The 24,277-nt window shown below is 38.4% G+C and overlaps 1 protein-coding gene across 20 annotated transcripts in view; it reads left to right on the top strand.

The window, feature by feature from the left end:
* Positions 1-24,277, top strand: part of MCM9 (minichromosome maintenance 9 homologous recombination repair factor) — a 107,097-nt gene that overhangs the window by 42,222 nt on the left and 40,598 nt on the right. For 18 of the 20 annotated variants that reach the window (XR_006338474.1, XR_006338468.1, XR_006338467.1 and 15 more), the window contains exon 8: positions 11,448-11,622. Coding sequence is in view for 8 of the 20 variants with exons in the window: in XM_043890523.1 (XP_043746458.1) it covers positions 11,448-11,622 (175 nt within the window). In the remaining 12 variants the exon portion in view is untranslated. Of the gene's footprint in view, positions 1-1,847; positions 2,039-11,447; positions 11,623-15,690; positions 15,795-24,277 lie in introns of those variants that run through there. The other 2 variants (XR_006338475.1, XM_043890527.1) reach the window with 2 other exon arrangements.

Consider the following 24,277-nt stretch of genomic DNA (forward strand, 5'->3'; position numbering starts at 1 on the left):
CTCTATGAATGTAGAATGTAGAGATTTTCTGTAGTTTACAGATGTTTCTAGAAGGAATAGCTCCTACAGTAATGATTTTAATAATAGTAACTCATTATACATGTAGAGAGAGACACCATTTATTATGTGAAATTATTGTGCTACACTCTGTGGAATATTCAAAGACAAAAATGTACATGGGTATTATCCTCAAAGATCGTTTGGTCCGGTAGGAAAGGTGACTATGTAATCACATAAGTGTGGTACAGACTAGAAAGCGTTAGGTGCACATTGAACAGTAATGGTTAAAGTTGTATGGGAACTAAATTTTGATGTCACAAGAAAGGCTATGTGTATATGTGTGTGTGTGTGTGTGTGTGTGTGTGTGTGTGGTATGTATATAGATATGTGGTACATATGTATATACATATGGTATGATGTTTTCTTTATTATTTGTAAGAAGCTTTTAAATAACCTGGTTTTGACTCTTGGCAACACTCTGGTATGGTAGCAAGGTAAGATTAGCCCCATATAACAAATGAGGACACTGCCGCTCAGGATCCTGCTCCCTTAATTGCTGACTTAGTGTTTCTCTATTTTCTCTCCACTGTGTTGGATAATGTTTAAAATGGACTGTATGGGTAGAAAAGCAATTGGTATAATTTCCTGGAAGAACCCACAGGCTGGCAGACACTGTAGTAATGACTTGATTAATGAACTCTTGAGGAACGAAGCTCCATGAATGACGTTTGCCCAGGTAGATACTGGGAGTGAAAGGAGGCTGCAGCCCAGGCAAAGCTGTGGGAGCTCCCCATTGAAGCTGCAGATGCCAGGCTTCCTGTTGCAGGAGTGACTGAGAGGTGGGGGACGATGGATCCCGGAATGCACCCTTATGCTTTTAATAAGGTTTTCATGTTCGTTACATAAAGTACATCCCCTTCCTCCATTCTCTGCTCCACCTCATTAACAACAGTTTCCCTGATTTGTATTCAGTGCTACCCACCATTAGGTTACAAGTTTGTTGAAGAGAGAAGCTGTGTCTGGCCCCTTACCCAAGCTGAGCTATACTGTTAAATACCTTTTGGAGCTTATCCATATTAGTCAGCTTTCTGAAGCACCATAGTTACATTCCTTGTGGACAATCTTTTGATGCTAACATCATGGTATTGTTTCTGACCAGAAGAATATGGATGGAAATGCTTGATAATTTTCTTGTTTCTTGTATCTCGTTTATAACCTTGTGTTCTTAGTCCTTTTGTAAATGAAGCTCCTAAACTCATTTCCTTGTAAACTCAGTCTCTACTTGGAGTCCACTGTCCTTCATGTTTTACATTCCATCCTTTTCTCTTTCACTCTCCACCTCTCCCATTTGTTAGAAGCTTTCTCCTTTTCCTGGTACCAGGAAGAATTCGGTGATAAGTAGAGAGAGGACTCAAATGTTTAAAACATCTTCACACTAGACCACCGTTTGCACAAAGCCACTGCTCAGCATAGCAGCTTTTTTAGTTGGTTACTATAGAGACAAATGACATAAGATGGAGTCACGCTTGACAGAAGTAATCTAGGCAAGTAATCTTCCTGAGATTGGAGACCTTATACACGGGGTTGTTTAGAAAAGGTAGAAGGCTAGAAAGGATAGGAAGGGGAAAGGTTTCACAAATGAACTAATAGGTGATTAATTGGTAGATTTTATCAGTAGAATTTGTGCTTGTTAAGGCCTTGCATCCAGCATACATAGAATGTATCTCCATGTATCCCCAGTATGATTATACGGTGATTTTTTTTTTTTTTCCCTACCACTACAATATTGTAAAGTAATATACGGTGATTTTTTAAAAACTATTTACTTATTTATTTCGCTGCACCAGGTCTTCGTTGTAGCATGCGGAATCTTTGGTTGTGATATGTGAGATCCAGTTCCCTGACCAAGGATCGAATTCATGCCCTCACTACCCGCCATTTGCTCTCCTCCCACCTACATTGGGAGCACAGAGTCCTATCCACTGGACCAGCAGGATAGCCGCAGTGATCTTTTTAATAAAAACTATATTGCTATCAACATTTGTATACAAATTTCATTTTTCTGGGTATATACTTAAGAGTGGAGTTGTTAAGTCATACGATAACTCCTTATGAGGAACTACTAGACTGTTTTCCAAAGTATCTGCACTATTTTATGTTCCCACCAGCAATGTATAAGCTTTCCAATTCTCCACATTCCCACTAACACTTCTTATTATGTCTGTCTTTCTTTTTTTCCCTGTTATTTTGTCTTTCTGATTATAGCTATGGGTGATGTGCAAAGTGGTATCTCATTGTGGTTTTGATTTACATTTCTCTGATGGCTAAAGAGGAGTTGAACATTTTTCATTTGCTTGTTGGCCATTTGTATATCTACTGTAGAGAAATGTCTGTTCAGCTCTTTTGGCCATTTAAAAAAATTGGATTTTCTTTATTATTGGGTTGTGAGTTCTTTATATATTCTAAATACAAATCTCTTATCTGAGACTTATCAGAGACTTGTACTTACCAGGTTTGGAAAAATTTTCTCCCATCGTGTGAATTATCTTTTCATTTTCTTGTGAGTGTCTTTTGCACCACAAAAGCTTTTTGATAAAGTCCAGTGTGGTAGTGGCATAAATATATAAACCAATAGAACAGAATTGATTATCCAGAAATAAATCCATACATTTATGGTCAATTCATTTTTTATAAGGGTTCCAGAACAATTCATTAGGGGAAGAAATTGTCTCTTCAAAACTCCCTGCTGGGAAATTGGACATCCAAATGCAAAAATACAAGTTTGGACCCCTATTCACACAATATGCAAAAAATAATTTAAACTGAATCAAAGACTTAAATGTAAGGTGCTAAAAGTATAAAACTCTTAGAAGAAAACACATCAAAGGCATCAGTCTTTTGGCCTTTGATTAGGCAGTGTTTTTTTGAGAAATGATAAAAAAACACAAGCAGAAAAAGTCATTGGATGTACATGAGGTGTTTTTTCATTTATCTAAGGCATCTTTAATTTCTTTTAACAACATTCTGTACTTTTTACAGCATAAGTTTTATATACTTCTTTTGTTAAATTCACTTCTAAGTATTTTATTCTTTTTAATGCTATTATAAATGGAATTACTTTATTAGTTATATTTTCATATTCTTCACCTTGCAAGTATATAGACACAATTTATTTTTAAAATTTGAGTTTGTATCCTTCAACCTTGATGAACTCATTAGTTAGCTGTAATTTAATTGTAATTCTTAGGATTTTCTATCTGTAAGATCATGCCATCTGCACACAGGGATATTTTTACTGTTTCCTTTCCCTTCTGGATGCCTGTTATTTCATTTTTTGTCTAATTGCCCTTCCAAGAACCTCCAGTACAATGTTGAACAGAAGTAATGAGAGTGAACATCCCTGTCTTGTTTCTAATCTTTATACGAATACATTCAGTCTTACATCAAGAATGATGTTAGTTCCGGGTTTTTTGTAGATGTCCTTATCAGATTGAAGTTCTCTTCTGTTCCTGGTTTGAGCATTTTTTCATGAAGTATTGTTGAATTTTGTCAAATACTTTTTCTGCCTCTACTGATATGACCATATACTTTTTGTGCCTTATTCTGTTAATGTGAGAATATTATATTAATTGATTTCTAGATATTGTACTACCAATCTTGACTTCCAGAGATTTATCTCACTGGATCATGGTTGTATAGTCCTTTTTATATATTGTTGGATTTGGTTCTGTTGTTGAGGATTTTCGTATATATGTAGTCATAAGAAATATTGGTCTTTAATATTCTTGTGATGCTTTTGATTTTTGGTATGTAGGTAATACTGTTCTCATAGAACAAGTTAGGAAGTGTTTCCTCTTTTTCTGCTTGTAAAGAGTTTGTGAAGAATTCATACTAGATTCTTCTAGTGTTGAAGCCATCTGTGTGTGGGTTTTTCTTTGTGGGTAGTTTTTAAATTACTAATTCAATCCCTCCTTACTATGCATCTGTTCAGATTTTCTTTTTCTTCTTGAGTCAGTTTTGGTAGTGTCTATTTAGAAATTTGTTAATTTCACCTAAATTATCTGATTGGTTAACATAAAGTTATTTGTTGTTTCCCTTTGTAATCCTTTTTATTTCTGTAAAGTCATTGATGATGTCCCATCTTTGATTCCTGATTTTGATATAATTTTATTCCTCTCTTTTTGGCTTGGTCAGTGTAGCTAAAATGTATCAATTTTCGGATTCATGAATTTTTTTCTATTTTTATATTCCCTTTCAGTGATTTCTGTTAAGTATACATTACCTCCTTCCTTCTGCTAAATTTGGGTTTAGTTTGCTCTTCCTTTTTTCCAGTGTCTTAAGTTGGCAGCATAGATTTTTGACTTGAGATCTTTCTTCTTTTTAATGTGGACATTTATAGCTGTAAGTTACTTTGTAAACACTGCTTTAGCTGCATCCTATTAATAACTGTTATGTTGTGTCTTCATTTTCCTTCATCTCAGTTTTTTCTGATTTCTTGTTGTCCAGCCACCTATTCGTTGCATGAATACCTTTCTATGTTATCTCTGACAAGTGGACTTTCCACTTTTGCTTAAAGATTATTTTGATTTCTTACTTCACAAGGTAGCTCATTCCTTTTTAAACACTTGAGATTTCCAGCACTTCCCTGTAAAATTCTACGTATTGGTCTGTTAATTCTTTTGAAGTCACCCTAATTTAGTCTAATTGATCTTCCATAGGATAGTTCTTTAAGTACTTAATAATTACTTTGTCTTCTCTAAATCTTTGTTTCTGGCTAGCCAGCAAAACTTTGCTACAAACTGTTCTTTCAGTGGCATTATTTTCCATGTCCTTCATTATTTGTTTACTTTTTTTTAGTATTTCTTTTAAAATTTGATATCTCAAAGTAGATATTAATACTGTACATCAGGAGCCAGCAACTTTTTTTCTGTAAAGGTCTAGGTATAAATATTTTAGATTTTTGAAGGTCATTCAGTGTCTGTCATAATTATTTGACTCTGCCATTGTAGTGTGAAAGCAGCCATAGACAGTATGTAAATGATGAACGTGACTGTGTTCCAAAAACCTATTTTTGCAAAAACAGGTGGTTGGGCCAGATCTTGCCCACAGATCATAGTTTGCTGACTCCTCTCTGGATATTATCTAACCAGTGCAGAACTTGGTGTGATTTTATCTTCATTTTTAAATGCTAGTCTTGCCTTAATGCATTTTTTAGATAGTATTGAAATATTCTGAGGGAAAGTTGGATATAATTTTCATTTATGCTCCTCTAAGGTAAAGTGGGGACTTCCCTAATGGCTCATACAGTAAAGAATCTGTCCACAGTGCGGGAGACCCGGGTTTGATCCCTGGGTTGAGAAGATCCCCTGGAGAAGGGAATGGCAACCCACTCCAGTATCCTTGGCTGGAGAATCCCATGGACAGAGGAGCCTGGCAGGCTACAGTCCATGGGGTTGTGAAGAGTCGGACACAACTGAGTGATTTAGCACGTCCACACACACACACACACACATAGGTAAGGTGGTTTGTTTCCTCTACTTTTTTCAGCAGTTTTTTTCTTTACCTTTGATTTTCTAAAGTTTAAGTCATATGCCTAGGTATAGTTTTGTTTAGTGTTTTTCCTGCTTTATAGTCGCTGATTTTTTTTGGATCCATAGTGTGGTGTCTGACATTAGAGAATTTTTCATTATTGCTTCAAATGTTGCTTCTGTAATTTCTCTCTTTCTTATAATATTCCCATTGTATCCATTACATGTATGTTACACATTCTTTAGCTGTTCCATACTTCTTGGATATTCTGTTCTGTTATTTTCCAAATTTTTTCCTTTACTTTTCAGTTTTAGAAATTTCTGTTGACTATCTCTGGGTCAGGGAGATCCCCTGGAGTAGGAAATGGCAACCCACTCCTGTATTCTTACCTGGAAAATTCCATGACCATAGGAGCCTGGCAGGCTACAGTCCATGAGGTTGCAAAGAGTCAGACAAGACTGAGTGTGCACACACACACACACATAAGGTCCTTCTTGTTCTCAGAGGTTTTTTCCTTAGCCATGTCCCTTCTACAAATGAGCCCATCAAAGGCATTCTTCATCTCTAGTGATTTTGATATCTAGAATTTCACTTCCATTTTTTCTTAGACTTTTAACCTTTCTATTTACAATGTCAGAGACAAACTTGATGTTCAATGTGAGAGCTTAGTAGAGCTCCTGGAGGTAAAATTCACAAAAGTATGTGTACCCATGCCCTCCATGACTGGGTTCATAAGGAATTTTTAATTTTCAGAGTTAGTCTCATTGAATCTCCAGAAGTTTGTCAGTTCAGGGTTTTCTGTTCCAGCACTGGTGCCCATGGAAGCTTCTGCTCTGGGAAGTTCTCCATCTTTCCAATTTCGGGGGCAGTGGTTTGCCTCTTGACCTCATTCCTTTGGTGGATCATAGAACAGTTGTTGATTTTTCAGTTCGCTTAGGTTTTCACTTATTAGAGTAGATTAGCAATTTCTAAGCCTCTTAGGTGCTGGGCCAGAAATTGGAGGAGCTCACATAGCTTTTTTCCCTATGTTTTCTTCCATAAGTTTTATATTTTTTTATTTAGGTCTTTCATTCATTATGAATTAATTTTTGTATTAAATATGAAGTATTGAGAAATACTGATTTCTTTTTTTTTTTCTTTTTGCATAAGGATATCCAGTTGTTACAGCACCATAGGTAAGGTGGTTTATTTCCCCTATGGCTTTTTTTCAAGATTTTTTTTCTTTACTTTTGATTTTCTAAAGTTTAAATTGTATGCTTGGGTATAGGTTCATTTAGTGTTTTCCTGTTTTTTTGCAGCACAAAGTGTTAGTAGCTTAGTCGTGTCTGACTCTTTGCAATCCTGTGGACTGTAGCCCACCAGGCTCCTCTGTCCATGGGCTTCTTCAGGCAAGAATACTGGAGTGAGTTGCCATTTCCTGCTCCAGGGGATCTTCCCAACCTAGGAATCAAACACCCGTCTCCTGCATTGCAGGCAGATTCTTTACCATCTGAGCCACCGGGGAGTTTCATTTAGTGTTTTTCTGTTTTTCTGTAACACAAGGATATCAGATTATCCTTCCTCCATCAAATTGCTTTTCCATTTTTATCAGAAATCACTTGACCATCCATTGTGGGGCTGTCTTTGGACTCTGTTCTGGTCCACTGTTCTGTGTATATCTTTTGTCCAGTACCGCACAGAACTGATTACTGCAGCTTTGTAATAAATCTGGAAATTGAGTCATGTGAGACTTCCTACTTAGTTTCTTGTTTGAGTCTTCTATTTTCTTCTCTATATAAATTTTAGAATCACCTTTTCAATTTCTATAACGAGAAAAACCCCACTGGAATTTTGTTTGGACTTACATTGGCTCTGTAGAGCAGTTTGGAGAAACATCTTAAAAGTATTGAGATTTTCATTCTATAAGGCCATCATCACCCTGATTCCAAAGCCAGGCAAAGACATCACATAAAAAGAAAATTATGGGCCAGTGTTACTGATGAATATAGACACAAAAATCCTCAACAAAATTCTAGCAAACGGAATCCAACAACACGTTAAAAGGATCATATACCATGATCAAGTCAGGTTTATCTAAGGAATGCAAAGATTCTTCAATATATGCAAAATCAATGTGATACACCATATTAACAAAAAATAAAGATCATGATAGTCTCAATAGATGTAGAAAAAACTTTAGACAAAATTCAAGACCCATTTATGATACAAACTCTCCAGAAAATTGGCACAGAAGGAACCTACCTCAACATAATAAAGCCTATATATCATAAACCCACAGCAAACATTATTCTCAATGGTGAAAAATTGAAAGCATTTCCCATAAGATCAGAAATAAGACAGGAGTGCCCACTCTTGGCACTGTTGTTCAACATAGTTTTGGAAGTTCTAGCCACAGCAATTAGGGAAGAAAAAGAAATGAAAGGAACCCATGTTGGAAAAGAAGTAAAATTCTCACTGTTTGTAAATTACTTGATACTATAGAAAAAAGCCGTAAAGATTCTATCAGAAAGTTACTAGAGCTAATCAGTGAATTTAATAAAGTCACAAAATACAAAATCAATACACAGAAATCCCTTGCATTCGTATGCATTAACAATGAAAAATCACAAAGAGAAATTAAGGAATCAATCACATTCACCATTGCAACAAAAAGAGTAAAATACCTAGAAATAAACCTAAGGAGACAAAAGAGAACTATATACAAAAAAGAAATGAGAGATATATACAAAAAACTATAAGACACTGTAAGAAAACTATAAGACGCTGATGAAAGAAACCAAAAACAATATAAACAGATAGATTATACCATGTTCTTAGATCAGAAGAATCAGTGTTGTGAAAATGATTCCATATTGGAATCACACTACTACCCAAAGCCATTTATAGATTCAGTGCAACCCCTATCAAATTATCAATGGCATTTTCCACAGAACTAGAACAAAAAATTTCTGTGGAAACACAAAAGACCCCAAATAGCCAAAGCAACTTGAGAAAGAAGAATGGAGCTGGAGGAATCAACCTTCCTGACCTCAGATTACACCACAAAACCACAGTCATTAAGACAGTCATACTGCTGGCACAAAAACAGAAATATAGACCAATGGAACGAGACAGAAAGCCCAGAGATAAAGCCACACACCTGTGGGCACCTTATCTTTGACAAAGGAGGCAGTGATACACAATGGAGAAAGACACCCTCTTCAATAAGTAGTGCTGGAAAAACTGGACAGCTCCAAGTAAAAGAATGAAATTAAAAACACTTGCTAACACCATACATAAGGATAAGCTCAAAATGGATTAAAGACCTAAGTATAAGACCAGGAACTACAAAACTCCTTTTAGAGGAAAGCATAGACAGAACACTGACATAAATCACAGCAAGATTTATGACCCACCTCCTAGAGTAATGGAAACAAAAACAAAAATAAATGGGACTTAATTAAAATTAAGAGCTTTTGCACAGCAAAGGAAATCATAAACAAGATGAAAAGACAGCTCTCGGAATGGGAGAAATTAATTGTAAATGAAGCAACTGACAAAGGCTTCATCTCCAAAATGTATAAGCAGCTCATACAGCTCAATATCAGAAAAACAAACAACCCAGTCAAACACTGGACAGAAGACTTAAACAGGCATTTCTCCAAAGAAGACATACAGATGACCAACAAACCCTTGAAAAAATGCACAACATCACTTATTAGAGAAATATAAATCAAAACTACAATGAGGTATCACCTCACACCAGTCAGAATGGCCATCATCAAAAAATCTACAAACAATAAATGCTGGCGAGGATGTGGAGGAAAGGGAACCGTCTTGCACTGTTGGTGGGAACGTAAATTGATATAGCCACCATGAAGAACAGTATGGCGATTTCTTTAAAAACTAGGACTAAAACTACCATAAGATCCAACAACCCACTACTGGGCATACACCCTGAGAAAACCATATTTGGGGTAGGAGGGAGGTTCAGGAGGGAGGGGACATTTGCTTTAATTCGCTGGCAAGAACCTCCAGTATGCTTTTAAATAAGTGATGAGAGCAAATCTCCATGCCATGTTCTGATCTTGGGGGCAAGGGTTGGGCTGGGGTAAACATTCAGTATGTTAGCTGTAGGATTTTTTATAAATACTCTTTATTTTTTATAAATACTCTTTATCAGGCTGAAGAAATTACCTCTGTTCCTTTGTTTCTGAGCACTTTTTTAAAAAATTATGAACAATTGTTGAGTTTTATCAAATGTTTTTTTTCTGTATCATTGAGGTTGTTGTTTGCTTTTTCTTCCTTAGTTTGTCAAAAAATTGCAATGATTAATAGTTGAATGTTGCGTTAGCCTTGCATTCTCAAGATAAACTTCACTTAGTTATGATTTGTTATCATTTTATATATCCTTTTATTTGCTTTTATTTTTTAAGGGTTTTTTGCGTCTGTGTTAATGAGGGATACTGATGTGTAGTTTTAGTGTATCTTTATCTGTTTTTAGTAATCATGATAATGCCGGCTTCATTAAATGAGTTAGGAAGTGTTCCTTGTTTCTCTATATTTTCGAAAGTTTTGTGTAGAATCGGTATTATTTCTTTCATAAATGTATGGTAGGATTCACCCTGAAGTCATCTCAGCCTGTATGTTGCACCATTTTTAACTACAGAGTCAGTTTTCAAAGTAGATACAGGATTTTGCAAGATATCTATTCCTTTTTAGATAAACTTTGTCATTTTGTGTATTTCAGAGAATGTGACTATTTCGTCTAAGTTAGAACATAGAGTTGTTCACTGTATTTTCTTATTATTAATGTCCTTAGTGTCTATAAATGATGTCCCCTCTTTCATTCCTGATATTTATAACTGTGTCTTCTATTTATAGCTTTTCTTCTTTTCCCTCCATCAGTCTAGCCAGAGGTTTATTCATTTTTATCAACAATAATTATTATAATTACTCACTGTGTATCTTACACCTTTTAGAAAGCTTTATTTGTATTCTATTTGAATATCCAAGAATCTTTAAGTAATATTTTCTATCATTATCCTTTTTTTTATTGATAAGTAAACTGAGGCCTGGATAAATAATATACCCTTTTTTTGTAGATAAGTAAACTGAGACCTCAGACATACTGCAAGTTCTAGACCACTGCAGTAAAGCAAATCTACAGGAAATTTTTTGGGTTCCCAATTCATATCAAAGTTATATTTATATTATAATGTAGTCTATTAGGTATACAGTAGCGTTACATGTGAAAAAACATACATACTTAACTAAAAAGTACTTTATTGCTAAAACATGCAGATCGCCATCTGAGTAAGTCATGATCGTGAGTAAGTCGTGATCTTTTTGCTGGTGGAGGCTCTTGTCTTGATGTTGATGGCTGCTGCCTGATCAGAGTGGTGGTTGCTGAAGGTGCGGGGGCTGTGCCAATGTCTAAATAAGACAGTAATGAAGTTTGCCGCACCAGTTGGCTCTTCCTTTCACCAGTGATTTTTCTGTAGCAGGCAATAATATCTGCCCACAGTAGAGCTTCGTTCAAATTGGAGTCAATCCTCTCAAATCCTGCTGCTGTTTTATCAACTAAGTCTGTGTAATATTCTAAATCCTTTGTTGTTCTTTCAGTAATCTTCATAGCATCTTCAGCAGTAGATTCCATCCCAAGAAACCACTCTCTTTGCCCATCATAAGAAGCAACTCTTCATAAAGTTTTATCATGAGATTGTAGCAATTCAGGCACATCTCCAGGCTCTGCTTCTAATTGTAGTTTTCTTACTATTTCCACCACATCTACAGTTACAATCATAACAGCAAAGATCACTGATCACACATCACCATAAGAAATGTAATAATCATGAAAAAGTTTATAGGATATAAGCTTCATAGTTATAAGACATGCTTTCCAAATAAAAGCTAACATCGCTTGCTCATTTCCTTAGGTCTGACGGTAACTGCTGTGAAAGACTCAGGAGAGTGGAATTTGGAGGCGGGAGCACTGGTCCTTGCAGATGCCGGCCTCTGCTGTATCGATGAATTTAATAGCCTTAAAGAGCATGACAGAACTAGTATACACGAAGCAATGGAGCAGCAAACCATTAGTGTTGCTAAGGCTGGGTAAGTGTTTCTTTTCTCTAGAATTTATGGGAATGGTGAGATTAGTTCGTATATGATTATGGGAAAATGTGAACCACATTGAACTACAAGGTATATGTTTGGTCCTGTAAGAGATTTATCAGTTAACAGCCACGTTAGTTTTCCCGTGGAGATATGTAAAAAAGTAAAGACGAGCTTTGACAAAAAGGAAGGGACCACTATAAATGTAAATTGACTTAATTCTTGGAGGGTACCTATGAAGAACTTTCAATGCAGCATTCAACTCATTCTCTCTTTCAATAATTGTGTGTCTGTCTGCTCTGGGCACAGTACTATGTTAAGAATTTTGAAAAGTTCAAAAAGGAGGGAAGAAACTGTAATTTCTGCTTTTGATGGCATTCTCCTTATATATCCAAATGAAAGATTTATCACAGCATATGGAAAACTAATAATGTATATTAGCATAAGATGAAATACCTACTATGACTCACAAGGAGGCTCAGAGGTTGAGGTATGTAAGCCCCTGACTGCACGTGACCAATGAGGAGGAAAATAGGCAGGTTCAGATAGGAATCCATTTGCCTAGGCCCTGAGGTGGTTGTAGGAAACATATCTGGCTACAAAGGCTGACCATCAAGCAGGCTGCCAGGTCATCCAAGCAAAGAACAGAGCCAGAACCATCTCAGCCCTATTAGAGATGTGAGGCCAGCTGCCCAGGCAGAGAGGGCCGGCGGCACAGTCTTCAAACAGTAGTGGGTACTTGGGAGCCAGACAGACACTGGTGGGTAGGGATTCTGTGAAACCGATTCATATACACTCACAAAAAAGGAAAGGGGAAGGGCGGCAAGAGAAAGATATGCCCAGAAGAAAAAGATTCAGGAAAAAGCTAGGCAGAACCGTTATGAGATCAATTCGCTTCATTCAGTGAATGATCATTCAGAGCCTGCCGTTTGCCGGGCACTGGGCTAGACACTGAGAAGCACAGAGATGACCACAACACCGTCCTTGAGGTGCTCACTGTCTTGTTGGGAAGGGTGGAAGAGCAGCAAAGGGATAAGTCCGTAATGAAGGTGCTATAAGAGAGAGACTGTAGAAGAATTATTGTTTCTAAACTCTTTATCAGGGAAATTCGAGATAGAGTTTACTAAGTGTCTTCAAGGCTCCTTTCTTTTCTCATTATGCCTCTCTTTAGTTCGCATGTTTGCTGGTTGATGGAATCTGTGGTTTGTTTTGATATGCCTTTTCCAAAGGCAATCTGGCACATTTTGAAAGATTCCTGTAGACTGCCAGGCTTCTCTGTCCGTGGAATTCTCCAGGCAAGAATACTGGAGTGGGTTGCCATTCCCTTCTCTAGGGGATCTTCCCGCCCCAGGGTTTGAACCCAGGTCTCCCTCATTACAGGCAGATTCTTTACCATCTGAGCCACCAGGGAAGCCCCAGTTAACCCTTACCATCAGGGAAAATTGGGACAAGTGCTATGAAGCTGTTTTACAAAGGGAGAAAATTAGCAGTGCTCTAGGATAGGCCACAGAAAACAATCTGTGGAAGAGAAAGTGTTTCATTAACCACTCCTACTGCCTTACCCTCTGCTAAGTGTGAATTAGTGTGAACTTTTTGTGCTATCTTCATGAGTATGTTGTAAGTTCTTGTAACTCAATAGTGCCCCCACAGATTGGACAGTCTTGTCACAAGCAGAACTACTTCATGCACCGGGACAGTGCTTTTCACACTATTTGTGGTGACGGGCCAGTTTTATGGTTTATTTTTCAGTCTATCACAGAATAATATTTTTATAAAACGCAATAAAATTATTTTTGCAGAGACATACAAAACATAAGCCTAAGTTCTTCTTCCACTTGGCCTATGGAAAGCTGTATCACTCTGCTCTTAACGAGAAAAATCCAGATAGCCCACAAAACTCGTGACTTTCCAACCATACCTGAGAGCTGATTTACAAGGAAATCATGGAAACTCAATTCCAAAATGGGATAAGCCCCCGCTAGGAGAGCTGAGGCACACAGACTGATCACCTTTGACAGAGCAGGAGAGAAACTGGTGGCGGCCATAGAAGCAAATAAGAAGAAATAGCTACAAAATTTTAAATTTCCTGAAGTCCAAGTTTGGGATAGCGTATCAATTTAGAATAACTCTGGACCCCAAGCCAAGGGGCGTTCTCACGTGTAAGCTGTTCTCCACAGGACTCCACAGATGCTCCCAGGAAACACCGAACAGGGCAGAGACTGCAGAGACCCTCCCCTTTGCTCATCACTCAGCAGGCCTGCTTGGTGCCGGGGCCTAGGCATGGAGCCCTGCTGTTGACCCAGGCACACCTCTCATATAAACCAAAGCCTTTAAGTCACTGAGGCCGGGGCAACGGACCCTCTCATCGCCGGGGCCCCTGGAGGAGGGCTAGAAGCAAAAACCCCTTCTGCCTCGGGAGGAGTTTAGAGAATCTTCCTTCCTTCACTCAAAGGAACCGGGCAAAAAGATGCTGCTTTGGGGAGAAGGGCAGAAGCATAAGCCATTTTGTCCTTAAGGGGAGGGCAGGCAGATCTCTCGGGTCCAGGATTCTTATCCAGTACAAAGCAGAGATGTGTACCACTCGGAGGATTCTCACCTAGTACACAGCAGGGAGGTCTGACCACTGGGAAAGGAGAGAAAGACCCCGTCTGCTCGAGAAGCATCACAGATACATGGCAGGGTTGAGCTGCCGCGGTGGGACAGACAGGAGGCCTTACCACTGTCCTGCCTGTCCCCTCCGAGAGCAGGTACACAGCGCCTGCAAAGACCCGGAGACCGGGAAGCAGCTGGCCTCCAAGTAAGTCTAACACCAGTAACGAGCAGTAGCAGTCTGCCGCTGGGGAGGGGGCTCGTCCCCAGTGAGGAAGTGAGGAAAGAGACCCCTCTGGTGCAGATGTGCAGTGACTCCTGGAAGCGGAAAGCAGAGCTCAGAGAATAATCTTCCAGGTTTGCACCACAGCCTCCACGGTAAGCAGAGTAATAACTGCAGTAATTCAACAGCAAAAGAACTGGAAGTCTGTGGTGCGCTGAGGGCGAAGATCGTAACTGCAGCGCCAGTGCGCAGACCAGCTGTGCCAGCCTTACACCATACATGGAGTGGTGTGGCATTATTCAAGGGTGGGCCACAATCAATTAAAGATGTAAACACTAGAGCAACCACTAGAAAATAAAAGAGATGAAAACTAAAACTAATGAGTGAGTTGTAGAGATGAAATGACATCATAAATAATTCAAAAGAAGACGGGGGGGGGGGGGGGAGAAGAAAAAGGGAACCAAGAATAGATGAGACAAAGCAAATTAGCAAGATGATAGATTGACTTATTTATTTACTTGGATTGCATCAAAATTTTAAACTTCTGAGTATGAAAGGATGCAACAGAGTGAAAAGTTAACATGTTGAGTTGGAGAAAATATTTGCAAATCTGAAAAGGAGTTAATAACCAGAATATATAAAGAATTCCTACAACTCAGCAGCACAAACCAATCAAGTTAAAAACTGGACAAAGGACTTGAATACACATTTAGCCAAAGATGATATATACATGGCCGGCAAGCACATGAAAAGATGCTCAGCATCATTGATCATTAGGAAAATGCAAGTCAAACACAATGAAATATCACTGTACAAATGTTTAGATGGCAATCGTAAAAAACACAAAAACACAGAAAAGGACAAGTGTTAGTGAGGGTGGGGAGCAATTGGAACCCTTGTGGATTATGGAAATATGAAATATATTATAGAATGGTGTAGCTACTATGGAAAATGGTTTTGTAATTCATTTTCAATTTTGCAAGATAAAATTCCAAAGACTTGTCACACAACAGTGTGAATGTATTTAACACTATTGAATGTACCCTTAGAAATGGTTAAGATGGTGAATTTTATGATTTGCATTTTTTACCACAATAAAATGTAATATACAAATTTAAAAAAATACAACCTGTTCAGATTGTTATACAACCATTTATGTACTTTTTAAAAAGAGTTTTCTAGCCAATATCATCAAGGTTAGGGCGAGAAGACACCTACAACTGTCCAAAATTATTTTATTTCATTTGTATATAAAGGCGTTCACGGGGTACCTTGTGTTTATGAACTCAGTGGAGTCTCCAAACTAGTTTCAGAATTAACTACACCAACGCCATTGTCGAAAACACCAACCACAAAGAAAGTAAGTAATATTCAGGCCTTCTTTGTGGTCTTTTTGAGTTTAGAATATATTCCACTATGGTTATGTGTGATCAGGGTACATGTTCAAAAGTTAGTTGAGTTCTTTTCTTTGTGTGGTCACATTGCTGATTTGATATACAGTTAGGAAATGTGTTTTTAAACCTATGTTTGCATTCACTTTTAGAGTTTGCCTCCTTCATTCTTTTTAGTTTAATTTTGTTTTCTGAATTTGTAAAATATATTTCAAAAATCGAAACTATTATATCACCACCAGGGATATATATCACCACCACTATTATACCACCAGGGAACTCCCTGGTGGTCCAGTGGCTAGAACTTGGTGCTTCTGTTGCATGAGGGATAGATTTGATCCCTGGTCAGGGAGCTAAGATCCCACATGCCTTGAGATGCAGTCAGAAACAAAACTTTTATATCAAAGAGGTTACGCTCATATCCCTACCTCTTCCATTCTGTTTTCTCCTGTCCCTTACATAAACCTTTTGCACTGGTTTCTGATTTATCCTTTCTTTTTTTTTTTTTTTGCAAAAAGAAGCAAAAACATATATCTGTGCACATGCGCATCTCCCCTCTTCTTATGCAAAACATGTCATAATATAAATGTGCTTTGGCACTGCTTTAGTGAGCATTATTATATGTGGTGTTCTTATTATCGTCTCTCTCATATTTTTTAAGAAATTCTGCAATTTTAGTTTATACATCCCCTTTCTCTCAAGATTTGTTTTAAACAGTTTTTTAACCTCCATGTAGAAGGACCTTCGGAAAATTACTTGTTTTTTGATGGTGCTATTAATTTCTGATTTCATTGCATTCTGGTCAGAGTGCTATTTGTATTATTTCTACTTTAAGGAGCTTCATGAGGCTTTTTTCTCTGTGGCCTGACGCTAGAACAGTTTCATGACTGGCCCATCTATGCTTGAGAAGTTGTATTCTATATTATCAGGATGTAATACACATAAACACACATTTAAACTGTACCTTGTAAGATCTTCTATATCTTTACTTAATCTTTTGTCTGTTTGATGTGTCTTAGGCTGAAAGTGGTTTGTTAAAGTCTCTTGCCATAACTGTATGTCTGTTGTTTTCTCTTTGCATTTCTCACATCAGAAACTTTGAATAACATTCTGCTTTATCAAGGCAGTTGCTTTAGCTTTGCACTCCATGTTAATGCGGTGTGGTCTGAATTTTACCTTGCCTTATATCAAGATCACAACTCTTGATTTCATATTATTTACATTTCCTAATGAAGCTGAAACTGAAACTCCAATACTCTGGCCACCTCATGTGAAGAGTTGACTCATTGGAAAAGACCCTGATGCTGGGAGGGATTGCGGGCAGGAGGAGAAGGGAATGACAGAGGATGAGATGGCTGGATGGCATCACCGACTCGATGGGCATGAGTTTGGGTAAACTCCGGGAGTTGGTGATGGACAGGGAGGCCTGGCGTGCTGCGATTCATGGGGTCGCAAAGAGTCAGACACAACTGAGTGACTGAACTGAACTGAACTGAATGTATCTTTGCTTCTTCATGTTTAGCCTTTTGATTGTAATTTGTTCTCTTGTATACACCATAAAGTTGGTTTCATTTTATTGTGTTTTGCTTTGTTTTACAAGTAACCTGAAAATCTTTTAATATATGAGTTAAGTACATTTACATTTATTGGTATTAGCAATATTCTTGATGTCAAGTACTTCATTTTTTAAAAAACTTGGCTATGTTTCTCTTTTTTTATTTGTTTGACCTTTAGGAAGGTTTGTATTTTTGTTATACATTAGGGGTTGGCAAATTTTTTGTGTAAAGGTCCAGATGATAACTATTTTAGGCTTTTGTGGGCTAGATATTATCTCTTGTCTCCCTTACTCACCTCTGCTAATGCAGACAATATGACTGCATCAATATGTCTGTATTGTATAGAGAATGAAGAAGCTGCAAACAGTATGTATATGAATGGGTATAGCTGTTTTCCAGTGAAATTTTACTTACAGAAATAAATGGAGACCTAGATTTGACCTGCTGGCTGTAGTTTGACACCACCTGTAGTTGACAACACATATTCTAGGACTTAGCTATTAATACTTTTCATAATACCTGCATCCCCTTTGTCTTCCCTTGGGAGCTTTAAATAATAACCTTTGACTGTACTTCATTACGCATGTGATAACCCCTTAGCATGTTCTGCTTTCCCTTTTCTCCCTTCTCTTTACTGTTAAAAAATGGTTATATTCTTTATACTTTGTCGGGATAAATAACACTTGTAATACTCTTCTACTTTTATGCCTTCGTTTTTTTCTTAGGCATAAAATTAAATATATTGAAGACTCACCATCAGTCCTTTTGCCAGAGTAGCACCATCATTTCTTGGTTGAATGAAGCTCTCCTCAAACAGATTCCTTGGGAAGAGTTCCTGAGTTCTGTACTGACTTTGTGCATATTTAAAACTATTTTTTATAGGTTTGATACTTGAAAAACAACATGACTGGATATAAAGATGTAGCCTTACACTTTCTTTCCTATAGTCTTGCTTTGCATGTTGTATTAACAGGTCGAGTGCCATTCTGATATCCTTTACTGTGTAGGCAATTGAAGGCCCAGAAGGATTTTTTGTCATTAGTTTAAGCATAATACTTTTACTAGGCTATGTCTCAGTTGATTATTCTTGGTCATTTTTTTTTTTAGATGTTGGTGAGCTCTTTGAAATGTAAAAGGCTTCATTTCTTTTTGGAAATTTTTCTTGAATTATAGTTTCACATATTCTATACTTTGTTTTGTTTTTTATTTTTCAGAAATCCTAATTACATGTGTTAGGTCTTTTTTGCCTAGATTCTATAGCAACCAATATTTTTCTTAGACTTTTTAGCTCTTTTGTATTTCACTTTTATTGCCTTGGCATTTTAATTCCTCCCCTTAGCACCCTTTTTTATACTTTCATTCCTGTCTGTCCTCTCTCTGGCACCCTAGATTTAAATGTTCATTTCTAAAATTACTGTCTCCCTCTCTTCACCCATTTTCTTCCTTGAGTCATCTCTGGATATTCATCTTCCTCTTTTTTATATTTTTCTGTTCTGAGTTTTTGATTTCTGATGTGGAATGATTTTTCATATGTACAAATGTTTGTTTAGGAATGTTCAAGTGAGGATATTAAATACAGATTTCTTCTGTTCTGTGGATTTTTTAAGGGAATGATGGGATGGGGTTTTATCAACTAAGGTATTTTGATTCTTGTGGTAGTCCTATATAAATATTACATCTTATATAAATATTACTCCAATTCATTTTAAAATGTCTTATCTTTTCCTGAATCAGTAGTAGTAGTTATTCTGCTAAGGTGGTAGTCGGAGGTTTGGATGGTGTACTAGTTTTTAGTTCAGAGTAATCTCAGCTCAGTCCATTTTACTTAATAGAGTTTTTTCCTAAGGTTTAAGAGGGGGCGATGTGTGTAGGTTGGTGTGTCTTTTGATTTTGTTTCTCACTTGTGTTGTAGGATCTTTAATATCTACGGCTTGTCTCCTTCAAGACTCCAAGGGACTCCTGTCCCTTACAAGTCACCCCCATCTACTCCAGGCCTGCCTCCTCTGGTCCCAGGAACTTTCAGGGTCTTCTGTCTATTCCCTAGGAGTCCCTGCTTTGATGAGGTCTGAAACCCTGTTCCCAGTATTTCCCCGCTCTGTGGGGGCTCCCTTTTTGTGAGGATGGTTTTTGTCTGTGTTCCTCCATCATGAGGAACCCAGTGCCCTCTCCCCCTTTTCATTCAGTCTCCACTGATCTTCCTATTCCAGTATGGGCTCTCGATGAGCTTTGCTGGTTTCTAATGTCCGTTTACATGGAGGTTGAAGTTTGTAGTATTCTCTTCCTTAGCTCGCTTTCAGGGTTTTTGGTTTTCTGTGTCTCTTAACTGCTGCTCTTATTTATCTATAAAGTCTACTTCCTCTATCTTTGATTTGTTTATGCGTTTGTGCATTTTTTAGGCTTTTCCACCTCTCTTTAGTAGTTCGGCTCTCCCTCTTATGTCCATTTCAAACAAACCTCAAGAGAGGCTTAGGTAGACATTATCATCCCTATTAGAAGCTTGGCGCAAAACCAGCTCAGAGGCCTCTGGCCAGTTTATTGCTAGTTAAGCAATTTATTGTTTGACTACTGTTGGGTCAGTATCTGGTCCAGCCAGTTGTCCATGTATGGCCGTTTCTGTAGAAGGGGTGGTGGAGTTATGTGCTTGGTGGGCATTCCAGTGCTTAGCCTGTCCAGGCTAATGAGGACAAAAGAATCACTTAAGAAATATACCAAAGAACAAGTCATGCATCAGTTGTAAGTACTAGTAGATTTCTTGGTGCTGGGAAACAATAGCTTAGACAGGCAGCCAGAGTAGCCTGGTGAATCAATCTAAATAGGTTGTCGTTCAGTTGTTCAGCTGTGTCCATCTCTTTGTGACCCCATGGACTATAGCATGCCAAGTTTCCCTGTCTTTCACCATCTTCCAGAGTTTGCTCAAACACACGTCCATTGAGTCACTGATGCCATTCAACCATCTCATCTGCTGTCATCCACTTCTCCTCCTGCCTTTAATCTTTCCTAGCATCAGTCTTTTTCAATGAGTCGGCTCTTCACATCAGGTGCCCCAAATATTGGAGCTTCAGCTTCAGCATCAGTCCTTCCAATGAATATTCAGGACTGAATTCCTTTAGGATTGACTGGTTTGATTTCCTTGCTGTCCAAGGGATTCTCAAGAGTGTTCTCCAATATCACAGTTCAAAAGCATCAATTCTTAGGCACTCAGCCTTCTTTATGGTCCAGCTATCACATCTGTACATGACTACTGGAAAGACCATAGTTTTGACTATATGGACCGAAGTTTATTTTGGCAAAGTAATGTCTCTGCTTTTTAATACACTGTCTAGGTTTGTCATAGCTTTTCTTCCAAGGAGCAAGCATCTTTTAATTTCATGGCTGCAGTCACCGTCCATAGTGATTATGGAGCCCAAGAAAATAGTCTGTCACTGTTTCCATTGTTTCCATCTATTTGCCATGAAGCGATGGGACCAGATGCCATGATCTTAGTTTTTTGAATGCTGAGTTTTAAGTGAGCTTTTTTACTCTCCTGTTTCACCTTCATCAAGAACTCTTTAGTTCCTCTTTGTTTTCTACCATAAAGCTGGTGTCATCTGCATATCTGAGGTTATTGATATTTCTCCTGGCAATCTTGATTCCAGTCCTGATTTGTGCTTCGTCCAGCCTGGCATTTCACATGATATATTCTGTAAATAAGTTAAATAAGCAGGGTGACAATATATAATCTTGACGTATTCCTTTCCCAGTTTTGAACAAGTCTGTCATTCCATGTCTGGTTCAAACTGTTGCTCTTGACCTGCATACTAGTCTCTCAGGAGGCAGGTAAGGTGGTCTGATATTCTCATCTCTTTCAGAATTTTTCACAGTTTGTTGTGATCCACAGAGTCAAAGGCTTTAGTGTAGTCAATGAAGCAGAAGTAGATGTTTTTCTGGAATTCTCTTGTTTTTTCTGTGATTCAGTGGATGTTGGCAATTTGATCTCTGGTTCCTCTGCCTTTTCTAAATCCAGCTTATACATCTGGAAGTTCTCGGTTCATGTACTGTTTAAGCCTAGCCTGAAGGATTTTGAGTGTTACCTTGCTAGCATGTGAAATGAGTGCAATTGTGCGGTAGTTTGAACATTCTTTGGCATTGCCCTTCTTTGAGATTGGAATAAAAACTGACTTTTTCAAGTCCTGTGACCACTGTTGAGTTTTCCAAATTTGCTGGCATATTAAGTTCAGCACTTTCACAGCTTCATCTTTTAGGATTTGAAATAACTCAGCTGGAATTCTATCATCTCTACTAGCTTTGTTCATAGTGATGCTTCCTAAGGCCCATTTGACTTTGCACTCCAGGATGTCTGGCTCTAGGTGAGTGATCACACCATCGTGGTTATCCAGGTTATCTTTTTTGTATAGATCTAAATAGGAGGTGGCTCTTTATGAGAAAAGTCTTGAACTCAGAGGATTTCAAAGAGATGGACAAAAAGAATGGCAGGGTTTTAAAAGACATTACTTAGTCACAAGTACCTAGTCAGTTGTAAACTCTTGGTCAAACTCTGTATTTTGTAGAAGTTCTTACAATTTCTCCCCAGATCATGCTACTGCTGCTAAGTCGCTTCAGTCATGGCCAACTCTGTGCGACCCCATAGACAGCAGCCCACCAGGCTCCCCCTGTCCCTGGGATTCTCCAGGCAAGAACACTGGAGTGGGTTGCCATTTCCTTCTCCAATGCGTGAAAGTGAAAAGTGACAGTGAAGTCACTCAGTCATGTCCAACTCTTAGCGACCCCATAGTCTGTAGCCTACCAGGGATTCCCTACAGCTCCTCCGTCCATGGGATTCTCCAGGCAAGAGTACTGGAGTGGGGTGCCATTGCCTTCTCTGCCCCAGATCATAGTTACCACCAATTATGTGATCTTTCTTCCTGCATTCAAGTTGTCCTTGTAGGTTTTTTTTTTTTCAACTTTTATTTTGACATCACTGTAACAGCTGTTACTATCACCCAACAGAAAAGTGTAAGAATGTGCCACATGTTGGCTTCGCTCTTGGGCTGGTAGTTAAGTGTACCCTCAGTCACCACTGTCCATCCGTCATCTCCTTGGTGGTAGGAACAAAGGAAAACACTCTTCAAGTTCCATCTTAGCGTGTGTGTTCATTTTTCATAGCACTGACTCTGGGTCACTCAATGACTTATGAAAAAGTCGGATCATCCTCCAACAGTAGCTCATCTAATTTTTTGGCCAGAAGTTTTCAGAGCCTTAAGTTCACTCTCCCTCATTAGAAGCCCATTAATCCTCCTGATGAAATAAATGTATACAGTTAATTGCCAAATGTGGACCTTTTCAGAAAATGTCTCTAGAGACATAAAGCATGTCAAGTTGTTCATCAGTAAGCAGGTAAGATGAGATAAGTATGAAAAGGAAGTACTTAATCATGTATTCAACTAAAATAAAATAAGGATACTCTGAATTTTGCTCTTGAAACACCTTACTACTCTTCCCTCTCCAGCTCAAAGACTTTTCATCCTCTGGTTTTTGTCCCCTAGTGTAGGAGTCCTCACTGAGCCATCGTCATCCAAATTTTGGGGCCCATTCTCTGGGCCCAAAGACGTTCTTTGAGATATTTGATATTTTGCTACATCCTTTTTGGGACCTCGGATGGATCTGCTTTTGTTTTTTCTCTGTCGTCTCTCTCACATATCAAGTGACTAAAGTCTGATTGACTTGTGAAGAAATTTCTATTTGAATTTTAATCTCTCTTAAGGGTATTAATGTGAACCTCAGAATCAGAATGTCTAGCTGGCTGCCAAGGCTGCAGGGAATCTCAGAAATGTGTGTGTGTGTGTGTGTGTGTGTGTGTGTGACTTTATATACACTGCACAGAGGTGAAGAGTTCTAAAAAATAAGAATCACATTCTTAATTGTTTCATGTAACTGTGCCAATTCTACAAATTGTTTTTTGAGTTGAGGTTGAAGTTTCTCCATGTGGTGGGCAGATACCTGCAGAGGTGTATCATAAGCCGTTCACGCACTATTCATATGTACAAGGGGCTGGGAGAGAACCAGTCAGTGTGATTTTTCAGTATAAAAGCTTGTTGCTGCTGCTGCTAAGTCACTTCAGTCGTGTCCGACTCTGTGCGACCCCATAGACGGCAGCCCACCAGGCTCCCCCGTCCCTGGGATTCTCCAGGCAAGAACACTGGAGTGGGTTGCCATTTCCTTCTCCAATGCATGAAAGTGAAAGTGAAGTTGCTCTGTTGTGTCGGACTCTTCGTGACCCCATGGGCTGCAGCCTACCAGGCTCCTCCGTCCATGGGATTTTCCAGGCAAGAGTACTGGAGTGGGGTGCCATTGCCTTCTCCAATAAAAGCTTGTTAGAGGCAGTCAGAGTAGGAAAAAAAAAATGCTGAAGCCCTCAGGATGTCTACTAAGGATGTAACTCACAGTGTCAGTAACCAAAATATCAGTCTTATTGAATCCATATGTGGTTGAAAAGACCAGTAGTTTTATTGTGTTCTGCTTACATTACTTAAATCTGAAAACGTTAAAGTTGGGGAGTTTAACATCTTACATTTTGTCCTGGCTGCTAAATGAAGTGGAAGAGGAGGCCACGAAGAAAAGGATGCAGTATGAGATAAAAGGGGTGTCAGTTCTGTACTTTACCAGTCAGTCTCTGCGCCTGCAAATGGCAGTACAGTGCCACACGGCTGTGTGAAGTCATTTGAGAGTGCTTTATATGGCGATGATCTGTAAGTCTGTAGAATGCTAAACGAAATAATTATTTGAGGAAGATAATGTTTCATATATTTTCCAGGTTCTTTTCAATCTTAACTAGGATAGCATCTCCTCAAGGGCAGAGTATCTGATTCTTAAATAATAGAAGGTGCCCTCTCTATTGGCTGAGGACACATTTTAGGAAA

This window comes from Cervus elaphus, chromosome 28 (assembly GCF_910594005.1).
Source record: "Cervus elaphus chromosome 28, mCerEla1.1, whole genome shotgun sequence".
Taxonomy (NCBI): domain Eukaryota; kingdom Metazoa; phylum Chordata; class Mammalia; order Artiodactyla; family Cervidae; genus Cervus; species Cervus elaphus.